This window comes from Danio rerio, chromosome 3 (genome assembly GCF_049306965.1).
Source record: "Danio rerio strain Tuebingen ecotype United States chromosome 3, GRCz12tu, whole genome shotgun sequence".
NCBI classification, from domain to species: Eukaryota; Metazoa; Chordata; class Actinopteri; order Cypriniformes; family Danionidae; genus Danio; species Danio rerio.
The window spans coordinates 60,119,224-60,138,607 of record NC_133178.1 but is presented as its reverse complement, the minus strand read 5'-3'; the positions used below and the strand labels follow the sequence as shown (position 1 = coordinate 60,138,607).

Below are 19,384 nucleotides of genomic sequence, written 5' to 3'. Positions count from 1 at the left end.
TAACCATTGACACGCATACAGTTGAAGTAAAAATTCTTAGCCCTCCTATGAATTACATTTTCTATTTCAAATATTTCCCAAATGATGTTTGACAGAGGAAGAATTCCAAATTTTTCACAACATTTCCTATAATATTTTTTCTTCTGGCGAAAGTCTTATTTGTTTTATTTCGGCTAGAATAAAAGAGGTTTTTCATTTATTAAAAAAAAAAAAAAAAAACATTAAGGTCAAAATTATTAGCCCCCTTAAGGATTTTTTTTTCAATTGTCTACAGAACAAACCATCGCCATACAATGACTTGATTAATTACTTTTACTTACATAATTAACCGAGTGAAGCTTTTAAATGTCACTAAGTTAAATACTAGTATCTTGAAAAATATCATGTAAAATATTATTTACTGTCATCATGGTTTAGACAGAAGAAATCAGGTATTAGAAATTAATTATTGAATATATTATCTTTAGAAATGTATTTCAGTTATTGGAAAACAAATGTACAGGAAGGCTAATAATTCAGGAGGGCTAATAATTCTTCAACATAATGAGTAATGTTATATCTTTCATTTCTTAGTATGGAAGTCATTATCTTATACCCGTCCCCAACATTCTTCAAAATATCTTCAACTGGATCAAAATGCTTTTAAATCATTTGATGGCAAGTAAATGTCAAGTTAAATTTCATTTAATTCATTTACATTGAATTAATGATCCCTTTGACATACATAGTAGGAAAAACAAATACTATGAAAGTCAATGGTTACAGGTTTCCAACATTCTTCAAAATATCTTCAAATTGATCAAAACATTTTTGAACCATTTGATTGCGAGTAAATGTCAAGTTAAATTTCATTTAATTCATTAAAATTTAATGAATAATCCCTTTGACATACATAGTAGGAAAAACAAATACTATGAAAGTCAATGGTTACAGGTTTCCAACATTTTTCAAAATATCTTTAAATGTAACAAAACATTTTTTAAAACTATTTTAGAGCGAATAAACATCAAGTTAAATTTCATTTAACTCATTTAAATTGAACGCATAATCCCTTTGACATACATAGTAGAAAAAACAAATACTATGAAAGTCAATGGTTACAGGTTTCCAACATTTTTCTAAATATCTTTAAATGTAACAAACATTTTTAAAAACTATTTTAGGGCGAATAAACATCGTTTAATTTCATTTAATTCATTTAAATTGAACGCATAATCCCTTTGACATACATAGTAGGAAAAACAAATACTATGGAAGTCAATGGTTACAGGTTTCCAAAATTCTTCAAAATATCTTCTTCTGTGTTCAACAGAAGAAAGTCAAACAGGTTTGTGACAAGTAAACAATGAATTAAGAATGACAGAATGTTAATTTTTGGGTGCACTGTCACTTTAACTCCACATGTTAGCAGTGTGAATTGCTACAAACTGAAATCCTGCAGCGCCGCCTGCTGGACCTGCACTCTCACTGCAGGACAAGAGCTTTACCATTTATTCACTCATTCAGTCAGTCCGTCTGCTGGCGTGTGCATGTGTGTGTGTGTGTGTATGTGTGTGTTTCAGCAGGGTGAGGATGACACCTGGTCGTAGTCGGGACACTTAAGCAGGGCAGGGTAACTGGCGTTCATCTGGAGCGAGGTGTCACTGGACAGGTCTGATGGGCTGCGTCCTCGTGTCCAGGCCTCGGGGTGCAGGAACTGGCCTGAATAGTCGGAACAGTTGCTCAGCCGTGGCCGGTAGAAGCTCGGGTGAGGCTGGTAAATCTCTTCTGCTGTGTAGCGCTTCATGAACAGGTACACGGACATCACACCTGCACTCTGAACACAACACAACACACACAGGAACTGGGAAAATGCTCTTCAATGAGGCAAAAATTAGATGGTACGATGTGCTTAATATAACTAAACGCTTTAAGAAATGTATTTATAAAGAGCAAAGATATACAGTTTATTTAAATATATTCGATGTATAAAGAAGAACATGAGCATGCTAAATGGCATTTTATGCATTCCTTCTTTCATTCATTTATTTTCTTTTCAGCTTAGTCCCTTTATTAATCTGGGGTCACCACAGCGGAATGAACCGCCAACTTATCCAGCATATGTTTTATGCAGCGAATGCCCTTCCAGCTGCAACCCATCACTGGGAAACATCCGTAGACACTCATTCACACACATACACTACGGACAATTTAGCTTACCTAATTCATTCCTAATACCAGGGGCGTAGCAACCGGGGGGGACGGGGGATGTGTCCCCCTCACTTTTAGAGACAGACCATTTAGAAACAAGTGATTAAGAATGTAAACTTTTGGATTTTATACAGCTACCCCCCCACCACCACCACACACACACACACTTTAAAATGACCACTCCCCTTTGATCTGTCCCACGATTTTGGACTGAAACCGGAGCACCCGGAAGAAACCCACGCCAACACGGGTAAAACATGCAGACTCCACACAGAAATTCCAACTGACCCAGCTGGGGTTCGAACCAGCAACCTTCTTGCTGTGAGGCGTTTGTGCTACCCACTGCGCCACCCCTACTTTCCATCTTGTTATTATAAAAATTGTGTGTTTCTTCTTCACTTGAATCGTTAACTTGGTTACATCACTTCAGTTTTTGATCTTGCGCTCTGATTTGTTGCTGAAAATCCAATCAGAGTGCTCTCTTCAGCCTTTGTGACATCTGCTCTGTCTTGTGACAAAGTCTGCTTGTTCAGTTTTGTTTAAGTTCAAAGAAACATGGCGACGCAGTAGGAAGTGCTGTCGCCTCACAGCAAGAAGGTCGCTGGTTCGAACCTCGGCTCAGTTGGCGTTTCTGTGTGGAGTTTGCACGTTCTCCCTGCGTTCGCGTGGGTTTCCTCTGGGTGCTCTGGTTTCCCCCACAGTCCAAAGACATGCAGTACAGGTGAATTGGGTAGGCTAAATTGTCCATAGTGTGTGAGTGTGTGTGTGGATATTTCACAGAGATGGGTTGCAGCTGGAAGGGCATCCGCTGCATAAAAACGTGCTGGATAAGTTGGTGGTTCATTCCACTGTGGGGACCCCGGATTAATAAAGGGACTAAGCCAACAAGAAAATGAATGAAGGAATGAATTTCCAAGAAACAAGATAGCTGATGTCACAACAAAATCCAAGCAACTACATTTTAAAAAGCAGTGTCTGCATCAAGGGTGTAACTTTGGTTTAAAACGTGAGGGGTACAAAAAATGTTTTCTATTTAAATCCCATTTACTGCATTTACCAGGGTTTTCCCACACTTACATGAACAGCAGGCTCAAGGACATTTTAAAGCAGTGGTTCTCAAAGTGGGGGTTCTCAAAATATGGTTATATTTTATATGGTTATAAAATATAACCATATTTTAACCTACTGAAGAGAAAAAAAATAGTCATTTTTAGTTAGTTACTATAATAGCTTATAGTTACTAGTTCTATTGGATTGCGACCCCTGGGGTAATTATATTATATTAAAGACACAGCAATAACGTCAGATGCAGCAGATTTCTTTTATACCAGGTTAAACTTTCTGGCCCATTTACAGCACTGACACAAATCAAAAAATTAATAAAGAATATACCTGGGTGTATTGGTGTCTGTGCGCCATTGCATGCAAGGTTTCTGTATTTATAACCACCTCAGAGGACATTGAGGGTCGCGAGTCACTGGCATTGTCATTTTGGGGGTCGCGGGCTGAAAAGTTTGGGAACCCCTGTTTTAAACCACCATTCATTTTAAATGAAGCACTTTTGTAATCCATGCCCCTGCATATGTAGTGCCATGAAGGTCCTCACTTACAGTTAATGTTTACATTAAACATGTCAGAGTAAAGTGGCAGCACGGTGGCGCAGTGAGTGGCACAATCACCCCACAGCAAGAAGGTCTCTGGTTCGAGTCCCGGCTGGGTCAGTTGACATTTCTGTGTGGAGTTTGCTTGTTCTCCCCGTGTTCGCATGGGCTTCTTCCGGGTTTCTCCACAAGCCCAAAAACATGTGGTACAGATGAAATGGGTTAGCTAAATCGTCCATAGTGTGTGCGTAAATGAGTGTGTATGGATGTTTCCCCGTGATGGGCTGCAGCTGGAAGGGCATCCGCTGCATAAAACATATGCTGGATAAGTTGGCAACCCCAAATTAATAAAGGGGCTAAGTTGAAAAGAAAATGAATGTCAGAGTAATAGGGCGGGATGGTGGCTAAGTGGTTAGCACTGTCGCCTCACAGCAAAAAGGTACTGATTCAAGTCCTTGCTGGGCCAGTTAGCATTTCTGTGTGGAGTTTGCCTGTTCTCCCCGTGTTGCTCCAGTTTTCCCCACAATCCAAAGACAGTGAATTGGGTAAACAAAATTGGGTGTAGTGTATGTTTGTGTGACTACTAGTGTGCATGTTTCCTAGTACTGGGTTGCAGTAGGAAGGGCATCTGCTGCGTAAAACATATGCTGGAATAGTTGGCAGTTCATTTTGCTTTGGCGACCTAATATTTTAAATTCAATACAAAATCTAACAGTCAGCCAGTGTAAGGAGGATAAAATTGGGGTGATACGATCAAATTGGGGTGATATCTATAAAGCATCATAGAAAGTGAGGGTTGCCTTTATGTAGAGCAGTACTGAACCACAGAAAGAGCACTGAGCAGTCATTATACATGACATATTTTTTCCATTAAGAAGATTTAATCACAATGTGTGTTAATCCTTGTAAGATGGAGGAATTAGCTTAAATTGGACTGAACCCGTTCACATTCCTTTAACCTTATTTTATGTTAAAGTTAAACTGAAATTACAAACCATTCAGGCTGAATGAACAGTGTGAGGGAGTTCAGATCATTGTGAAGTCCATTATAACGGAGACAATGAGAGAATGATGACAGTAAATGGACGCATTTTACCTCAGTGAGCAGGAAGGAGATGGCAGCAAATGCAAACGACCAGCCGTATTTATAGCTGAAGTAGGCCTCGTTGCTCTTGGTCCGGTTGAACATCTCGTCGTTGATGCTGGAGATGTAGAGAACCAGCCCCACCACCAGAGACAGACCTGAGTGACACACTCACATAAGTCTGAGTGTACATCTGAATGAAGGACAGCCGGAGTTTACCGTACCTGAGAGGATGAAGAAGATCCCCGACACAAACGCCAGGATGGTGCGGTGAGGACGAATGTGTCCGATGTTGTTGAGCACAAAACCGATGAACATGAAGAATAAACTGACCAGAGGGAAAGGTGTGGCTGAACGAATCATCTCTGAAAAAAAACAAACAATAATCACACATATATCACAGTTCATTCCAATGACAAAATTGTCATTTCTGTACCGATATTTGTGTAAATGCATCACTGTTCTGAGCCTTGTTTTAAACAGCAGATGGCGCTGTATGCTTTACAAGGCTTTACAAACAGCTGTGCTCTGCTTGCATCTCATTTCTTCCAATTACTATTCATTCATCCATTTTCTTTTCAGGTTAGTCCCTTTATTAATCTGGGGTCACCACAGCAGAATGAACCGCCATACACACTCAATCACACACACTACGGATAATAGAGTTTACTCAACTCACCTATACTACATGTCTGTGGGGGAAACCGGAGCACCCGGAGGAAACCCACGAGATCATGGGGAGAACTTTCAAACTCTACACAGAAATGCCAACTGACCCAGCTGAGGCGCGAACCAGTGACCTATTGCAGTGAGGCAATCGTGCAACCCACTGTGTCACCGTGATGCCCCTTACAATTACCACTTGAACCTAAATTAATCATTAATAATGTCATGTTTAAGCGAATTACAAGAGTGTTCGTAGTGTTTGCAATAATCCTGTGACATAAAAGCCAGCTGATATAAAAACTCAGCTGAACACATGAGGGATTTTCCTCTTAAGCATTTAAGTGAATGGTAAAAACTAGCCTATAATGCTATCAGCCGTTAAAAGCTAGTCTAAATCAGTGTTTCTCAACCACATTCTTGGAGTACCACCAGCTCTGCACATTTTCCATGTCTCCTTAACACTCCTGATGCAGATCATCAGCTTATTAGGAGAAACTGAAAGACCTGAAATGGGTGTGACGGACAAAGGAGACATCCAAAGCATGCAGTGCCGGTGGTCCTCCAGAAACAAGGTTGAGAAACATTGACCTAAATTGTCTGGTTTTAAAAACTAGCCTTGAATGCCATGTGTTAAAACTAGTTTAGAGCACTATCTGCTGTTAAAAGCCAGCCTAAAGTGCCGTCTCTTATTAACAGCTAGTCTTGAATGCGATTTGCTGATAAAACTATCCTTAAGTGCTGTCTCTTGTTAAAAACTAGTCTGTCAGAGCGCTGTTATCTGAAAAAGATAACCTAGGGTGTCATCAGCTGTTAAAAACTAGCCCAGTGTGACGTGACGTCAGCTGTTAAACTATAGCAGTCAGCTGTTAAAAGCTAGCATAGAGTGCGATTTGTTGATAAAACTATGCTAGAGCACCCTATTGTTAAATCTAGCCTAGAGCAGCCTAGCCTAGCCTTGAGTGCCAACTTCTGTTAAAAACTAGCCTAAAGTGCCATCTGCTGTTAAAGACTAGCCTAGAGTGCTATCTGCTGTTAAAAACTAGCTTAGTGTCGTATTCTGTTAAAAACTAGACTAGTCAGATGTTAAAAGCTAGCCTAGAGTGCCATCTGCTGTTAAAAACTAGCCTAGTGCCATCTTCTGTTAAAGACTAGCCTAAAGTGCTGTCTGCTGTTAAAAGCTAGCTTAGAGTGCCATTTGCTGTTAAAGATAACCTAGAGCGCCGTCTGCTGTTAAAAACTAGCCTAGAGTGCCATCTGCTGTCAAAGACTAGCCTAGAGTGCTATCTGCTGTTAAAAACTAGCTTAGTGTCGTATCCTGTTAAAAACTAGACTAGTCAGCTGTTAAAAGCTAGCCTAGAGTGCCATCTTCTGTTAAAGACTAGCCTAAAGTGCCATCTGCTGTTAAAAGCTAGCCTAGAGAGCTATCTGCTGTCAAAGCAAGCCTAGAGCACCGTCTGCTGTTAAAAACTAGACTAGTGTGCCATCTGCTGTTAAAGACTAGCATAGATCATCATCTGCTGTTAAAGCTAGCCTAGAGCGCCATCTGCTGTTAAAGACTAGCCTAGAGTGTCATCTGCTGTTAAAAACTAGCCTAAAAAGCCATCTGCTCTTAAAAGCTAGCCTAGAGTGCCATCTGCTGTTAAAAACTAGCCTAAAAAGCCATCTGCTCTTAAAAGCTAGCCTAGAGTGCCATCTGCTGTTAAAAACTAGCCTAAAGTGCCATCTGATGTTAAAAACTAGCCTAAAGTGCCAGCTGCTGTTAAAAGCTAGCCTAGAGTGGCATCTGCTGTTAAAGACTAGCCTAGAGTGCTATCCGCTGTTAAAAACTAGCTTAGTGTTGTATCCTGTTAAAAACTAGACTAGTCAGATGTTAAAAGCTAGCTTAGAGCGCCATCTGCTGTTAAAACTAGCCTACAGCGATATTCGCTGTCAAAACTAGCCTAGAGCACCATCTGCTGTTAAAAACTAGCCTAAAAAGCCATCTGCTCTTAAAAGCTAGCCTAGAGTGCCATCTGCTGTTAAAAACTAGCCTAAAGTGCCATCTGATGTTAAAAGCTAGCCTAGAGTGGCATCTGCTGTTAAAGACTATCCTAGAGTGCTATCCGCTGTTAAAAACTAGCTTAGTGTTGTATCCTGTTAAAAACTAGACTAGTCAGATGTTAAAAGCTAGCTTAGAGCGCCATCTGCTGTTAAAACTAGCCTACAGCGATATTCGCTGCCAAAACTAGCCTAGAGCACCATCTGCTGTAAAAACTAGCCTAGAGCGCCATCTGCTGTTAAAAACTACCCTAAACTGCCGCCATCTGTCATTTTGGCAAGAATAAAACAGTTTTTAATTTAAAAAAATGTAAAAAATTAAGGTCAATATTATTAGCTTCCTTAAGCAATATTTTTTTTTCCGACTGTCTACAGAACAAACCATGATCACACTTTATTTTGATGGTCTATTTGTTGAATTTAAGTGACATTGCATCTACATGTAACTGATTCTCATTAGATACTATTGGTATGCTGTTAGGTTGGGGTTAGGGCTAGTGTAAGTTGACATGTACAAAGTTTCCTATAGTCAGTTAAATGTCTGTTTAGCAGGTGTATCAACAGATATTAAGCAGTCTACTATACTCAAATGGACCATCAAAACAAAGTGTTACCCAAACCATCATTATACAATGACTTGCCTTATTACCCTAACTTGCCTAGTTAACCTAATTAAGCCTTTAAACTGTACTTTAAGCTGAATAATAGTATCTTGAAAAATATCTAGTATAATATTATGCTCTGTCATCACAGCAAAGATAAAAGAAATCAGTTATCTTAACAGAAGCATAAAAAAACAGCAAACTAATGAATCTGGCTTGGACGAAATTACTAAAAAAGTACTAACAATTTTGTCCACGTCTGTATATATACTTGTGTATGTGCAATGTGTGTGTGTGTGTGTGTGTTGAACTGAGTCATGAGAAGAGCTTTTTCTATTTCTGAGCAACTGTTAATGAGGCTTCATGACAGACACGATGCTCCTCGATGAAGGTTTACTGTCCGTCACATGATAATCACCTCCACACCGGAATAAACTCACCGCCTCGCAGACTGACAGCTAATAACCAGCCATCCAGTGGGAGACAGTTTGTACTGTATAAGCAGTTTGCGTAATTAGATTTGAAAACTATATGGATTGGACTATATTGAGTTGGTGGATTGTTCTGTTCTGACAGCAGTGAAAAAAGGCCATGCTGACTATAGAAAACAATATTTACTTAATAATTGTGTGTGGCTGGGATGGTTGAATGACAGCATGGACTGGCAGTTTGACATTCCATTGTCCAAAATAAAAATAAACAAATAAATAAAAATGTAACAATTAAAATTAAATTAAAATTAAATATTTAATTTAATTAAAATAAAACATTTATTAAAATAAAATAAAAATAAATACATTTGAATAAATAAAAAAACTAAATTTAATTAAGATTACAAATAAAGTAAAATTAAATTAAAAACAAACACAACAGGGTTGTAATGTCTGTTTACAGTAACTAACTTACTCTAGATACTTTTTTGTTTTTCTGAGATGGACAAAAAGATGAAGAAATGCTGTGTGGGGCTGGGATGGTTGAATGACAGCATGAACTGGCAATTTGACATCCCATCGTCCAAAATAAAACAAACAAATAAATAAATAAATAATAAAATAAAATTAAATTAAATTTTTATTTAAAAATGTAGTTAAATTAAAATAAAACATTTTTTAATAAAAAATAAAATAAAATAAAATAAAAAACTAAATTAAATGAAAATTTCAAACAAATTTAAATTAAATTAAATTAAATTATTAAATTAAATTAAATTAAATTAAATTACAAACAAACACAACAGAGTTGCAATGTCTGTTTACAGTAACTAACTTACTCCAGACTCTTTTTGGTTTTTTTAAGATGGACAAAAAGACAAAACAATGCTGACTGGATAACAATATTTTTATTTCAATTTTATTTTTATTTTAATTATTTTGTGTGGGTGGGATAGATAAATAAATAAAAAAAATAAAAATGTATTAAAAAATAATAATAATAATAAATTAAATAAATAATAATAAAAATTATAAAACAAAAAATGTAATTAAAATGTAATTAAAATAAACACGTATAAAAAAATTAAATAAAATTAAAAATAAATTAAAATAAAATAAAACTAAATTTTTTTTTTTTTTTTCTGAGATGGACAAAAAGACGAAATAATCTTTCCAGAAAGCACAGAGAGAAACAGGAGAATATATATACTTGATATTTACTAGAGATGGAAATATATTAAAGTTTGTTATATAGTAAACATATAGTAAGTATATAGCTGAATGCAGAGACTTGCAATGTCCTTCAACTGACATCCTCCATTTAAACATCGGTGCTTTAGATATGCATGATATTTTTATGCATTTATTTATTATGCATATTTATTATGATATATCTTGTTTTTTGTTTGTTTGTTTGTTTGTTTTTTTGTCAGTGATGCAATTCTTCACCAAAAAAAAAAAGTCTTTGTATTCACTGGAGTTGTGTGCATACAGTGCATCCAGAAAGTCTTCATGGCGCTTTTTCCACATTTTTTATGTTACAGTTTTATTCCAAAATGTATTACATTTGTTTATTTCCTCAAAATGCTACACACAATACCAAATAATGACAATGTCAAAAAAAAAGAGAGTTTTTGAAATGTACATGTACATCAGTATTGACATCCTTTGCCGTGAAGCTCTATATTAAGCTCAGGTACATTCTGTTTCCACTGATCATTCTTGAGATGTTTCAGCAGCTTAATTGGAGTTCACCTGTGGTAAATTCAGTTGATTGGATATGATTTGAAAAGGCATACACCTGTCTATTGACCTTATTCTAAAATGTGGAAGTGCGCCTGTTTTCATGATTGTTTTAGAACTTCCTATTCAGTCGCCTATGGGAGAAATGACTAGGAATAAAAAACAGCAGAAAACGGTCGAACTAATTGCTCTACAAACAAATGTTAGCATGACTATACAGACCAAGTAGAATAATATAATAAGAAATGATCAGTTTGCAACATCAAACAGCGAACCAAGCAGTTTTTAATGTCTAAAAATGAATGGAAGTGAATGAGACCGAGCCAAAAACATTCAAATGGCTGCACCCGCTCGTCAGCCAAGAATAAGGTGAATATATTACCCTCCTAACTCCAGAAGAAGGGTGTTTTAAATGTAAATTTATCATTAAATTTAACCATTAAAATCCTGTAGTAAAACTCACTGTTTTACATTCATGAGTGCACAATAGTTCAAAGAAGTGATGACTTACTGAGGACACTGACAGTCGATTCACTGGTCAGCTGAACACTCATGGGCATCACATACTCGATGGTAAAGCAGCGGCCCCTCTCCTCACCTGGGAACAAAACACCACACACAATGTGTTAAAGTGCTGTCATAAGTTATCTTTGTACAGCCGGCCCTAAAGTGGGTCTGTGTCTGCTCAGAATTTATACGTTTGGTGCTTAAAGGTATAGTTCATCCAATGATAATAACAAAAATGAAAAAAAAAATATGTGATCCAAATCCTTGAGTTTATTTATTTCACTCAACACAAAAAAGAGACTTTAAAGATGAATCCAAATAATCTTGATGAACTCTGGGAGTCCTGCTGGAACACTTTCTTTGTCATTCCAGATGACTTTATTGGTGAGTCATTTGAGTCATTGCAGAGATGTATGAATGCAGTCCTCTAAGCTCATGGGAGTCATACACGATATTAAAGAGCCCCTATTATGGGGTTAATGAGAATGACCTCCATGCAAAACACAGCTCTAAGTGAATGAAAACATCCAGCTAAGACTTAAATCTGAAAGTGCACAGTGTTTAAAACTATTGATGCATTGTTTCACTACCAAGAAACTAGTTAAACGGAGCATCTGCAGCGCGAGAATGAGAGATAAGGCCTTCTCATTATCTACTTTCATTTTCGCTCTCGTGGATAGGGAAACCTTGTACGCACAGACATTAATTAGCCTATAAATGATAAATTTAATTTGTTAAGCGCAAACATTTGTTTCAAAACTATTTCTAAATTCAGTTCTAGCTTCCAGCAAACGAATAAATGAATAATAATAACGAAGTGTGGTCAAACAACTGAGTTTTATCCTAAAACACATGCTGTGCCCCTTATGGTCTAAAACCTGACAGGTGGACAAATCTAAGCTTGTTTTTATTAAAACAAATATAAATATGCAAATAATAAATAATACTGCTAATAATAATAACATTATACAAAAGCAAATTGTTATGAATAAATTTAAAAAGCCCCCGAGATGAAGAAGGCATGATGGTATGGCTTTTATATTTATGTAGGCTAGAAAATAATATGTTTTGTAATATTTTAATCCTTTATATTTATATCCTATAGGCTATATATCCTTATTATATCCTATATATATATCCTTAATATTTAAATAATTTTTCATTTGTAAAGATATTTGCGTATTGCTGTACACCCTGTCTGTATTAAGCAATGTGTAAGCAAGGTGCACAACTGACGCGATCTACGCTGGACAATAGACCGGCTTTGATCTGATCTATTTGAAGCTTCTATTTTAGTTCTTTAAAATAGCAATGCGCCAGCAATGCGCTTTGATACGCCTTCTTTTTAGACCAGAAGGCTTATGGGCGCACATATGAGCGCAAATGCATTGGCTATTTAAACAGCGTGGCGCAAAACGACTAACGTGCCAAGCTGAAACAACTATTGCGTCATGCCTTGCGCCACATTGCGGTGGGTGTATGATAGGGCTCTAAGCAGGGGCGGACTGGGACTAAAAATCAGCCCTGGCACTGTAGCCACAGCAGCCCACGTTACCACACCGACACACCCCCATTCACATCTTCGATTGGTGGACAGATGGTGAAATAATATAAGCAGTACCATATGTAATAGATATTTAAACATTTAATGTATGTGACTGGAACAAAAACAACCCATTTATAACAAATTTATATATGCAATCATTTCATTCATTCATTTTCTTTTCGGCTTAGTCCCTTTATTAATCTGGGGTCATCACAGTAGAATGAACCGCCAACTTATCCAACATATGTTTTACGCAGCGGATGCCCTCCAAGCTGCAACCCATCACTTGGAAACCTCTATGCACACACATTCACAAACATGCACTACGGACAATTAAGCCTACCCAATTCACCTATAGCACGTTTTTTAGACTTGTGAGGAAAACCAGGAGGAAACCTACGAGAACATGCAAACTCCACACAGAAACACCAACTGACCCAGCCGGGGCTCGAAATAGCGACCTTCTTGCGCCACTGCGCTGCCCCCTTTCGAGACTATTCCATTTAATGCTATGCATTTGGCAGCGTCTGATTTAAGAGACTTTTTTTGCTTTCTCTGAGCTTTTTAGCACTGCCTTTCCTTTTTTATGGTCCATCTCTGACAATTAGCTTGTTTGTAGCTTTGTTTGACATTCCTGCCAGATTTTGATTACGTCCGGTTTACCTCTAATTGGGTCTGCACATCTCAAAACCATCCGGTCTTCGCCGATTGGGCCAATGCTTGACATTTATTATTATTATTATTATTATTATTATTTATTATTATTATTATTTATTATTTATTATTGTTATTATTTATTATTATTATTTATTATTATTATTATTATTATTATTATTATTATTAATTATTATTATTATTATTATTATTATTATTATTATTATTATTATTATTATTTATTATTATTATTATTATTATTATTATTATTATTATTATTATCATCATCATCATAATATTCACATCTTGCAAGAGATAAAAGCTGCTTGCATGTAAAAACAATCCATATAAAAGAAATAAACAAATAACAAACTGACCGGCCCACATTTAAAAAAATGCTCCGGCCCTTCTGGCATTTGCCAGAATTGCCAGATGGCCAGTCCGCCCCTGGCTCTAAGTCTGTAAAATAAGCTATTAAAGTGCTGATAATCACCAGTCTATGATTTTAAGTGTTGTATTATCATCTTTCAGGTTCTATTTCAGCTTTATTTTTTCATGTGCTTTTAAAAAAAACAATAAAAACAAAACAAAGCAGCTGCTTGCCATCACGACAGCTATAAGATCCAATGGACAGCCAACTGCCTTCAATCCAGAATGGCGGAATTGCTTGGCGCTGCTTTTGCAATGGAACGTTCAATTGAGTGTCGCCTCTTGGTGATTCTAAGCTCTTTGGTACGGTTCAAACTCAGTTAATAAAGTATTTTTCAATGTACCAGAAACCTGATAAAAAAATCAAAGTAAGGTTTCTGTCTTTAGACGTCCTTTCCTCTGTGGAACATAAAAGAAGATACTCAAATTGTCTAGCTCATATGTTCCAGGGAGGAACAGATTTAGGTGTAAACTGTCTCTTTAATTCCCTTCATCTGTGATTTGTCTTTCTGATAGGAGGATGTAGAGTGAATGCATTATTAAATCACTGACACTTTCATCATGAGACCCGCAGGATCATGATCTCACAGTCTCGTCTATCTCTCACATTAAAGCACCGAAATAAAGTGAGACTTCTGGACTCATGAAAGTTTCCGCACATTCCCGTCAAGCTCGAATAACTGCTCACATCTGTTCACGGTCATGCTCAATTTCACCAGCTATAAACAGCGTGGGTTTGGATCAAACTCAGTCCAATCACTCGCCCACATCTTCACACACATGCCTCCGCTGAGCCTAATGCGTGTGTTTGTGCCCCAGCAGGCACTGTTTGCAGCGAGTTTCAGCTCAACATGTCATCTAAAACGACAACAAAACAATAACAGAGAAGACATCCCATCATTAAAGGCTTCCACAAAACCACGCTTCCTGGCAACAGTCGCCATGGAGACGTCGAGGGGGAGCAACCTCTGTAATCAGTCCAGAACGGCCAAAAATAAAGACTTAAAATCTATACGGCCTGTTTAAATGTGTGAAGTCTATCAGAATGAGCTCAATCAGTGGCTGCTTACTGAAGACACATCCACAATATACTGACAGCGGGTAACTGAACCAGATGGAATACACTGAATAAACGTGACTTTTTACTCAGTGTAAGTAAAATGGTTAAACAAAATGTAATTCATCTTAAATTGAAGCACTAGTTGGATTTAAACCCCATAAATGAACAAGCAGTGTTTTATTTTTTCAATGTCCACAAAATGCGGTGAAAAAATTCTACACAAGGGTAAGTTTGGTTGTGGTGCTAACATGTTTACACATGATACGATACAAACTAACTTTGACATCTGAATAGACAGAGCACTGGTCGCTCACTTACAAAATCTGTAGAGACAGGACAATCACCTGCAACTAGAGCCGCGTCTTTATTAAGAGGAGACGAGCAGCAAATCCGGATTTTACTATTTGCAGATGAGAAAAGCTCTCGGGTAAACAATGTTGTTGTTGCGTGTCGTGTGTACTGTAATCCACACTGTGAGTCCAGCTGCACTCTCATAGAGAGAAAATGAAAACAAAACCTTCACTGGGGCATATTATAAAAGCAACACTGCATGCTTGTTTTGCCAACACAACGTGGCGTCTCTCTGCTGTCTAAACACTGTAACATTAATGAATATTAATGAAGTTGCACAGTAGAAAGCGCTGATTGGTTTGAACCAAGCCTAACTCATGCATTAATGCAGCACACTCGGAGACGTAATACGGTACTCCCAGGTACAGATGTCTAGTCTACATGCTAGAATACATGCTAAGATCTCATGGCCGTGACGCAGCTTCAAAAATTAGTTTTAAACCGTAAGTACAAATTTGATCGAAATAACAAAAAAAAAACAATATTCACTTTTTAGTGAAATATGTGTGTCCTTATAGTGTTTTCAGCAGTGTGGGACACATATACGACTGTCAACAGCTCAAAAAAATGTGTTTTGGTGTTTCGTGACCCTTTAACTGTTTATTTACAATGAAACTGCTCCAGAAGAACATATTTAGTCATTTGAGGATTTTTTTTGGAAGGTGGGGTGGGGTGGTGGGGGTATCACTTATGCCTGGTGTATCCCTTATTTTTACATCCCAATGTTGACAGGCAGGGCCTAACATTAACACCCGCCGACCCGCCAAATGCAGGTAGGTTTCAGCTTTGGCAGGTTATACAGACACTCCCACTAGCCACTTTTGCTGGTTGAAAATAATTTTTAAATTGTGGTATTCTTGAAAGCAGGGTTCGACTAAAAGGATGACTCAATATGCGTGCAAATGTGATCTTAGAATCGAGAAAAAGCAGACTGACAAAAATAATTACTTTCGCTCGAGCAATAGAAAGCAGGTGAATACCGAATGAGAGGATGATCAGCCTCGCAAACAGCTTATGTGATGTGCATGACTGTTTTAAGCGCCTGCGCGCTCCTGTTTCCTTGCTTGAAGCAACTATGCCTGGAACACAACTGTGACCGGTTCTCTTTCATAAAGAACATACGAAAAGTTATGCTCATGCACCCACAGTCTTGCTGCTTTCAAAAGCTCCAAATGTGTCTTGTAAGCAGCACCGGTTGCTTTCGCTTTGAACAGATTATTAATTGGCCTTAACCATGTGATCATCCTTTCATTATAACACAGTAGGTTTTTCACCTGCTTTCTTTTGCTTACGACTTTTGTTTATGGTTTAATTATCATTAACAGCATTGCTTTAATATGAGATTACCCCTCCATTAGTTAACTGGTGAACTGAGAGACCTTTAGCGAGGACAGATTACTGCGCATATTTTTGATACATGACAATAATTATTATTTAAAGTCAATTGTTTTTCTTTGTTTTGTTTTGTTTTTTTAAGAAATGTTTTGTTAAATAAAAAGTATAGTATACAGCTATATTTAGCTTGTTTTGACACATTTAAAATTTGTGGCAACAAAATAATTAATGTTTGGTGTGGTCAGAGATAAATTTGGTAAATCCCTAATTTTAAGTTGTGGAAAGTGATGTGAAATAAAAACTAATTATAATACAACACTATAAAACCACGGCCTGTTTGCTCATGCATGACACACAAAACATGAAATGAATGAGAAGTAATGTAAATCAAGTAATTTTAGCATGTCAAAGTCATATTTATGCATATAAAAACAACAACAAAATTGTGGCTAGTGAAAATGCAGAGTGGCTAGTAACATTGGAAAACTACTAGTCACTGTAGCTGGAGATCAAAAAAGTTAATGTCAAGCCCTGTTGACAGGTATGTTATAACCACATCTGAGGATAGTAGGGGTCACTGGAATTGTTATTTTGGGTGTCAGGAGCTGAAAAGTTTGGGAACCCCTGCCTTAAATGAATAACTGTTAATGTAGCTGGTAAACCCAAGCTATTGTGGAATAAGTGTAATCAGTCATGAACTCACCTGCCAGAAAGCAGACTCTCCAGAGGCCCGAGTGGATGGACATGCGCATGTCGGTGCTCTGGTTGAGCGGCAGGATGACGCCCTCTTCCAAGTAGAGCCAGTAGTCAGTGCTGACGGCGATACCCAGCAGCCCGAGACTGCACACCGCAAACACACTGCTGAGCAGTGTCAGGGCTTTCCTCCCGCATGCGCTCATGCCACGCAACCTTCAGCAGGGGGCGCTCAAACAAACCAGCAAACTGAGAAACACACACAAAGCCTTCAGCAGGGGGCGCTCAAACACACCAGCAATGGAATCTTTTCACAAAACAGTTATGACAAATTTAACGGTCACCAGCATCTTAAATCTTTAAAGTTTTTAATATGTAGATAGTTTTTTAAAGGCCTATCAACATTATATGTGTTTATGTATATACAGTATAATGTCATCTTTGCAACAAATTCCAAAAAACATATAACCAGAGGTGGGTAGTAATGAACTTTGTTACATTTACTCGAGTAAAAAATTAAAGGAAAATCATTACTCTTACTTCGCTACATTTGGCGCCGTTCCTCTGTTTCTGCCAAATGATAATACATATGATTCATACATACTTGTTTGCAAATATCACAAGGCGCCGCATTGGAGAGGTTGTGTCGCGAGATGTTGCTATAAAGTCACATCTCTCACTTTCGAAGCGCGCGCCTATCTTGGAAGTATGGCTGAAGTCGAGGAAGACGTGCGCACTTTTACTCATTTTACTGCAGTCACGCCATGGCCATCTGCTATTCCGAGAAGGGCAGTCATGCTGTCTGTGAAGTTAGCTTATCGGACCAGGTCACCCGCTTCCTTAAGTTCAGTTTGTGTATTCACTCTGAGATGTCAACAAGAAGAGTTTGATATTGAGATGCACGCTGTAGCCTACATCAAACTGAAATCGCAACATATACATGAATTCCAGCTCCAACCTGAAAAAACATGGTAAGTGTTAAAATGATCCCAATTTGGACCTTATTAATAATAACTATGAGATAACGAAAGAAACTGCTGTTTAATATAACTGATTAATCTGAATTCTTAGCCCCCCTGTATATTTTCCCCATTTTCTGTTTAACAGACAGATTTTATCAACACATCTATATAGTTTTAATAACATATATCTAATAACTGATTTCTTTTCTCTTTGCCATGATGACAGTACATAATACTGACTACATATTCATCAAGATACTAGTATTCAGCTTAACCTGACATTTAAAGGCTTACCAGGTTAATTCAACTTCGTTATTGTAAGTAAAGTAATAAGGCACCTCAAAATGGTTTAAAAAAAAAACATTAAAAACTGCTTTTATTTTAGCCAATATTAAACAAGTAGGACTTTCACTAGAACCTAAAATATTTTAGGAAATACTGTGAAAAATTTCTGAATCTGCTATCGTTTTGGTAATTAAAAAAAAAAAAAAAAACAGCAGCGCAAATAATTTTTTTGATTTTTCGAATGATAATTTTGACTTCATCAGTATATATGTATATGTATGTGTATATATATATATAAAAAAAGTAAAGTAACTAGTAACCATTTACTAATTACTAATTCAGTAAATTTTTCATCAGGAACTTTTTTTTACTCTTACTCAAGTAACTTTTGGCCCGTTTCCACTGAGTGGTACGATTTGGTTTGGTACGCTTTTATGGCTGTTTAGACTGTCAAAAAGTGTACCGAACCAAACCGTACCACTTTTTCGGCACCCTTTCGAAAGGGTAACAAACAGGAGAAAGGGTACCAAAAGGTGGAGCTACACGTGCAGCCGAACGCTGATTGGTTAGAAATACGTCACGAGATTGTGGAGCTAGATAGAATAAAAACAAAGGAACGGCCATGTTTTAAATACAAAGCCGAGACATTACATGGAAATACTATATGCATATAATAACGAGCCATGGATGATCCGGGCTCAAACAAACCTTGTTGTCTTCTTGATGAACAGACATAAAGCCAAGAAGAAAAATCTGCCGTGTCCTGTTTTTGTTTTACGAGCCCGTCTAAAATTGTGAGCGGTTTTCGTTTTTTTTCCGGGAGCTCACGATCGCACCTAACGTTATATTTAATATAACGAATTTCTTGAGCTGATGATAATAACGTGTGTGTGATTATTGAAATGCCTCCGTCATCTGATCTATTCAGAAAGAAAAGGACAAGCGTGAGAGTGAAGTGCGGGAAAAAAAAGGAGACAAAAACACAGGAGCAAAATTGTTTTAGCAACCTGAATCATGAACAAACTGCCATGTTTATCTTTACCTGTAGACATTTATTCGAGTGAGCATGACGTCGACTTAAACTTTATGTCGTACAACACGCCCACCAAAAGGGTACCCTTTGTTGTGGTAATGCAAGCCTGATAAAGGTGACCCATACCAACCAGAACCGTACCGTACTGTACCATTCAGTGGAAATAAGCCATTTT

General features: G+C 37.4%; 1 protein-coding gene across 1 annotated transcript in view; it reads right to left on the bottom strand.

Moving 5' to 3' along the window:
- Positions 1-201: 201 nt before the first annotated feature.
- cacng5b (calcium channel, voltage-dependent, gamma subunit 5b) overlaps positions 202-19,384 on the bottom strand; it is a 29,199-nt gene continuing 10,016 nt past the window's right edge. Inside the window, exons 2-6 of the mRNA XM_002661274.7 lie at positions 16,940-17,178; positions 10,866-10,952; positions 5,100-5,240; positions 4,888-5,033; positions 202-1,816 (exon numbers count right to left, since the gene is read on the bottom strand). Coding sequence (XP_002661320.2) covers positions 1,559-1,816; positions 4,888-5,033; positions 5,100-5,240; positions 10,866-10,952; positions 16,940-17,135 — 828 coding nt within the window. The 5' untranslated portion in view covers positions 17,136-17,178 and the 3' untranslated portion in view covers positions 202-1,558. The remainder of the gene's footprint in view (positions 1,817-4,887; positions 5,034-5,099; positions 5,241-10,865; positions 10,953-16,939; positions 17,179-19,384) is intronic.